Source organism: Delphinapterus leucas, chromosome 20, assembly GCF_059928025.1.
Source record: "Delphinapterus leucas isolate spDelLeu-1000000601 "Yukka" chromosome 20, BTC_Dleu_Yukka2, whole genome shotgun sequence".
NCBI lineage: Eukaryota > Metazoa > Chordata > Mammalia > Artiodactyla > Monodontidae > Delphinapterus > Delphinapterus leucas.
Window position 1 is genome coordinate 6,788,284 of NC_143148.1, and position 5,418 is coordinate 6,793,701.

At 56.4% G+C, this 5,418-nt stretch overlaps 1 protein-coding gene across 2 annotated transcripts; it reads left to right on the plus strand.

Annotated features, from left to right (window-relative positions):
- Positions 1 to 256: 256 nt before the first annotated feature.
- On the plus strand, positions 257 to 4,811 carry GARIN5A (golgi associated RAB2 interactor 5A). Of its 2 annotated transcripts, XM_022586205.3 has the most exons (3): positions 257 to 676; positions 3,860 to 4,124; positions 4,703 to 4,811. In XM_022586205.3, the coding sequence occupies exons 1-2, from the start codon at positions 582 to 584 to the stop codon at positions 4,113 to 4,115; spliced, it is 351 nt and encodes a 116-aa protein (XP_022441913.2). In that variant the 5' UTR covers positions 257 to 581; the 3' UTR covers positions 4,116 to 4,124; positions 4,703 to 4,811. The 2 variants fall into 2 exon arrangements, with proteins under 2 accessions (XP_022441913.2, XP_089758332.1); XM_089902206.1 differs by having other exon boundaries at positions 257 to 4,124.
- Positions 4,812 to 5,418: the final 607 nt, after the last annotated feature.

Below are 5,418 nucleotides of genomic sequence, written 5' to 3' on the forward strand. Positions count from 1 at the left end.
TAGCCGGGAACCCTCTACCCTCAGCGCGGGGCTGACCCGAGGACCTTGGCCCAGCCTCCTGGAACAGACCTGCGAACTTTGCCGCCCATGTAGAACGCCCCCCGGTTCCAGCCTGTCCCACGCGCCGGCCGGGACGGCTCCAACGCCATCTCCTGAGCGGCGAGTTCGACCAGCTGCGGGATTTACCCATCTTTGAGAGCAACTTCGTGCAGGTGTGGAGCCCCAGGGCCCTCCGAGCCCAGGCCTGAGCCCCGGCCTCCTGACTTCGGGAACCTCTGTTCGCCCTATTTCTGATCACTCCCCCTAATGTCCACCTCCTGAAATTCCTGCTTCCCTATGAACCCTGGCCTTTGATTCCCTCGGTCCATTTTCCCTGACTTCATACCCATATGACTCTTGACCTTTGACCCCAGGATCTCTGATCCCCATCTTGGTGGTTAACTTACTTGGTTCCTGACCCTTAACCCTACCAAAATTCCTGATCCCTCCCCAATCCCGCCCCCCATCTATCTGGCTTCTACTAACCTCTGACCCCCCGGCCCCAGGTGACCCGGTTAGGAGAAGTTGCCAACAAGGTCACCATGGGGGTGGCAGCCTCTAGTCCAGCCCTGGAACTCCCAGACCTGTTGCTTCTGGCGGGCCCTGCCAAGGAGAACGGACGCCTGCAGCTCTTCGGGTGACTGCCCCCACCCCAGCCTAGACCTCCTTCCTCCCCAGCTCTGGGCATCCTAGGCCCCCTGCAGCACCTCCTTTCACCCTCACGACCTCCAGGGCCAGGAGCCATGGATGGCTGCTAGCCTTCTCTGGGCTACTGTCCACCCAGGAGAACAAGGACAGGGCCATCCACAGGAGCCAGGAATCAGGGATAGATAGACATGAGGGGGACTGTCCTCAGCTACACCCTGGCAGGAATCAGGAGAATGACCATTTATGCAGCACTTACTGCATGCCAGGCGTCCCCTTGACCATGCACATCATCTCTTCTCTGACCTCCTACTGTCATATGGTGGGGCCCCTTAGGCCCATCCATAAAAAAAAACTGAGGCCCAGAGAGGGGAGCCACTTGCCCAGGGTCCCACAGTGGGTCAGGGGTGGCCTGGGATCAGAACCTTGGGCTCCTCAGGATTGCTGACCTCATGATTCTGGAGCTCCTGGGCCACACTCCACACTGCCCCTTCAGGTCTTTGTTTTTTTGATTGAAAAAGTAATGCAAATTCACTCCAAGGTACAAAACACACAGAGAACAAAATACACCTTTCTTCCATCCTAGGCTCCTGTCTCCAACTCCAGCTGCAAATACCAAGACATTTACAGGCATAGAGTATATTTCCAGAAACATTCTGCTGGTGGCTTTCACTTTTTGGCTACATCTCACAGATAATGAAAGAAAGGGGGATGGGGGAAGGGAGGGAAGGAAGGAAGGAAGGATGGAGTCACATTGTCACACACACACACACACACACGCACGCACACACACAATCCTTTGTCTGCAATTTTGTTTTGTTTTGCGGTACGCGGGCCTCTCACTGTTGTGGCCTCTCCCGTTGCGGAGCACAGGCTCCAGATGCGCAGGCTCAGTGGCCATGGCTCACGGGCCCAGCCGCTCCGCGGCATGTGGGATCTTCCCGGAACCAGGGCACGAACCCGTGTCCCCTGCATCGGCGGGCGGACTCTCAACCACTGCGCCACCAGGGAAGCCCCTGTCTGCAATTTTGGATGTAACTCATTTGGTGGTAGAATCTGCTTCTGACCTGAACAAACTTGATGCCACTTACAGCCTTTATTTATCCCCCCCGAATAAGTTTAAAACATTTCACAAAGCAGTATTCTGATGCCGGAACCTTGTACTGGGACCTTCTCTACCATCTTCCTTTTCTTTTCAGTGCTAATTGTATCCCACCATATGAGTCACAACCTGCAGCTGGAAGGATGCTAAGGATGGTGCTGAGAGGGGGGTTTTGACCCTCACCATCTCCTTCAGCACTCTCCCCTCCCAACCCCAGAGAAAACATACCATCGACGTAAAATCATTGAGCTTGCTCTGCCAGCTCAGCCTCAAGACACATCCCCCAGCCCCTCACTTCTGACCAGCTTGCAGCCCTTAGTGATTCTGTGCCAGTGCACACAGATCCATTTTTGGACACACACAATTCAACAAACTCCGTCCCCATGGACACCTAGCTTGCATCCAGCCTCTTGCTGTGAGGATGTAATAGGGAATGTCCTTGAACGAATGGCTGCCTTCAGACGGCCTGGTTTCAAATCCTGGCTTCACCTCTTCTTCACTGTCTTTGGCCAAGTTTCCTACCCATCTGGGCCTCGGTTTCCTCATCGGCAACATGAGGATAAGAGGAGAGCCCACCTTCCAGGGCTGTCAGGGGATAAACTAAGTAAATGTCTGTAAAACTCTTGGAACAGCACTTGGCACAGAGTATGCGCTCTGGAAATGTCAGCTGTTATTCTTCCATTTGGGGAACATACTAATAGATCGAGTTGCCTACTGAGGGACTCTGATGTGTCCTGTGCCTTGGGGTGACAACCAGTGTGGCAGGCAGGGGACATCCATGTGCTCAGCTGCGAGGGTGTCTGTAAGACCAGTTTCTAGAGGTAGTCTTGCAGGGCCTGAGGGGAGTCGTATGTGGCTACCCAGTGTTGTTAAGAACATAGGTAAGACTTGGCTTCAAGACCCTGCTGTGTGATCTGGGCCAAGTTACCCATCCTGTCTGGATTGTTTCCTCCACTGCCTTGTTGGACCTTGAATCAGGCTGGGGGCCTGAGCAATTCCTTTATTCAGATACTCCACAAGCATTCACTCAGCACTGACCATGGGTCAGCTCTGGGTACTACGGAAGCAGCACTGAACAAAACTGGACCAAAAATCTCTGCCCTCAAGCTCACCTTCTACTAGGAAAGCAGACAGAATAGATGTCGATTTGTCCAGTGGGTGAGGTCTGTGGAGACAGATGGGGCATGGGAGTGGGCATGGGGAGGTCTGCAAGGGCGAATGTAGTTGTATATAGGCTGGAGGTTGTAAACAGATCTTCTCTAAGAGAGGAAGGGGCCAAGCTATGGGGACGGCTGGAGGATGACAGAGGGAACGGCCTGTGCAAAGGTCCTGAGGTAGGACCAAGCCTGGCAGGTGTTTATGGGACAGTGAGACCAGTATGGCTGGAGCCGAGTAAGCGAGGAGAGTGGGTGGGGGTTGGGGGGCAGAGAGGGAACAAAGGGGGCAGATCCCGCAGGGCCTTGTAGTCAAGGCAAGGACTCTGCTTTTACTCTGAGCCCCGGGAGGGATTTGAGCTAACGCGGGTGTTGATTGGCGCCCTCTGGCGGCCGCGTGGGAACAGACTGGGGGTGAAGGCGGGAAATTACGGTGGCTGGACGGCGGGGGTCGGGGGCGGCTGGTGGAGGGACTTGGAAATCGTCGGACTGTGACTACGGTTTAACGGTGGAGCCATCAGGATTTGGTAGGATTGGCTGAGAATGGGAAAAAGTCGCCTCCCGTGGTTTCTGACTGAGCAAGTGGGAGGATGTTGTTAAGATGGGGAAGACGAAGAGGTGCAGCTTTGGGGTTGGCGGAAGGTCAGGAATTTGGCTGTTGGACATTTTATGTGTCCGATGTCGATCCAACATACAAATGGAAATTTCAAGTAAGCAGCAATCTGAGTTTCGCGTTTAGGAGGGAGGACCAGCGGGACACACGGATGGGCTCTGTGTATGGAAGAAAATTGGGGATGGATAAAATGCAAGAGGCAGAGAAAGTGGAAAAGGATCCTTCCGGGCGGGGAGAGGGGCGCTGGGGTGGGCGCTGCGAAGCCGGGGAGGATAAGACGCTGAGGCCGCCCCTTCCGCCCGCCAGGCTGTTCCCCTTGCAGTTCGTCCAGCTCTTCGTCCACGACGAAAGCCGCTGGCAACTGAAGGTCAAGTTCCGCACCGGCCGCGCCTTCTACCTGCAGTTGCGGGCCCCGCCGGAGACCCGCGACCGCAAGTTCGGCCAGTGGGTGCGGCTGCTCTACCGCCTGCGCTTCCATTCGGCCCAGGGAGCCGTACCCTTCACGCAGGAGTACTCGGCGCTGGAGGACGACAAGGACGAGGATCCGAGGAGGAGGGTGTGAGCGGACGAGGTGAGCGGAGCAGGGCGGGGCTGCAAGGAGCGGGGAGAGGGGCATGGGCGGGGCTGGGGGCGGGACTCCTGGGTCTGAGGGAGGGGATTGGGGGCGGGGACTCCCGGGTCTGAAGTGGGAGGGGCTGGGGGCCTGGATCCTGGGTCTGGGAGGAGGTCCTGGGACCTGGATGCCTGTGTCTGAGAGTGGAGGTGACCAGGAGCCCAGACTCCTAAGTCCTGACAGTGTGTGGCATCTGTACCCAGAGGACAGGAGGCTCTCAAAAGCAGGGCAAGGTCTGCAGGACCTTGGCGCACCAGCAAAAGTGGTGATGGTTTCCTAACTGGGCATCCCCCCACCCCAGCCTCGCTCCCCTTGACCTAGCATGGTGGGATCTGGGGAGGGAGTGCCCAGGCCCTGAAGGAGTGGGGTCAGCCAGACAATTTGCCAGTTCCGTGTAAGGCCTGGGGAGGGGAAATGCCCCAGTCCTTGAAGGTGGGGACACTGGAACGTATGGGGCCTCTTCCTCTTGAGACACCCTGCTCCCCAGGCCTTCCCAGGAAGTACAGAGTGCCCACTCACCCACCCCCAAACGCCAGGTGCCTCCGCAGTCAAGGCCTCCGAGACAGAGTCTTGTACCCAGCTTCAAGCCATGGAAGCCAGACTGGACCCACAGACCTCTGAACTCTGGGGACTCTGATTCCTCCCACATTATTTTGAGGTCACTAAAAGACCAGAGATCAAAGTGTACCCTACCTCGGGGCCGGACAGATGAATTATTAAAGTTAATAAAGATCGGCCACTTAAGAACCAACAACCCGGTCACGAGCAGTTTCCCCATCGTCACCGATTCAACATGGCAGAAATAGCTCTTCCAGTATGACTGCCCCAGCACGGTCTTCTGTTCATGGTGTCTGGCTCCTCGGGCCACTACTGAGGCCCAGCGCTCACCACTCCATCATGGCTACCTCACTAGAGTAGCCCTCCCCAGTCTGGCCTTTGGTTCTTCTTTGCCCACTGCATCTGGCCCCTGCAGCCAGCCCACCTCCTCCCCACTCACAGTAGCTTGTCTAACAGGGCTGCCTCCACAGGGTGTCAGGTCCACCCGTGATTTTGTAGTTGCCATGGCAACGCGGTAGCCTCGCTAAAGTAGCTGTTCCAAGATGGCGGCCTCAATGTGGTCTGTTTCATCAGGGCTGCCTCATCGTGGTTGCCATTCCAACCTGGCTGTCCCCATCACCCAGCCCCAGGTGACTAAGCCCTACCGGAGGAGGAAGGCGGAGCTACAGACTCAAGAAGGACAGACATATGGGAG

Excerpts from the sequence above, each read along its gene's own strand:
- GARIN5A (XM_089902206.1), top strand. The coding sequence starts at position 3,531 with ATGTTGTTAAGATGGGGAAGACGAAGAGGTGCAGCTTTGGGGTTGGCG.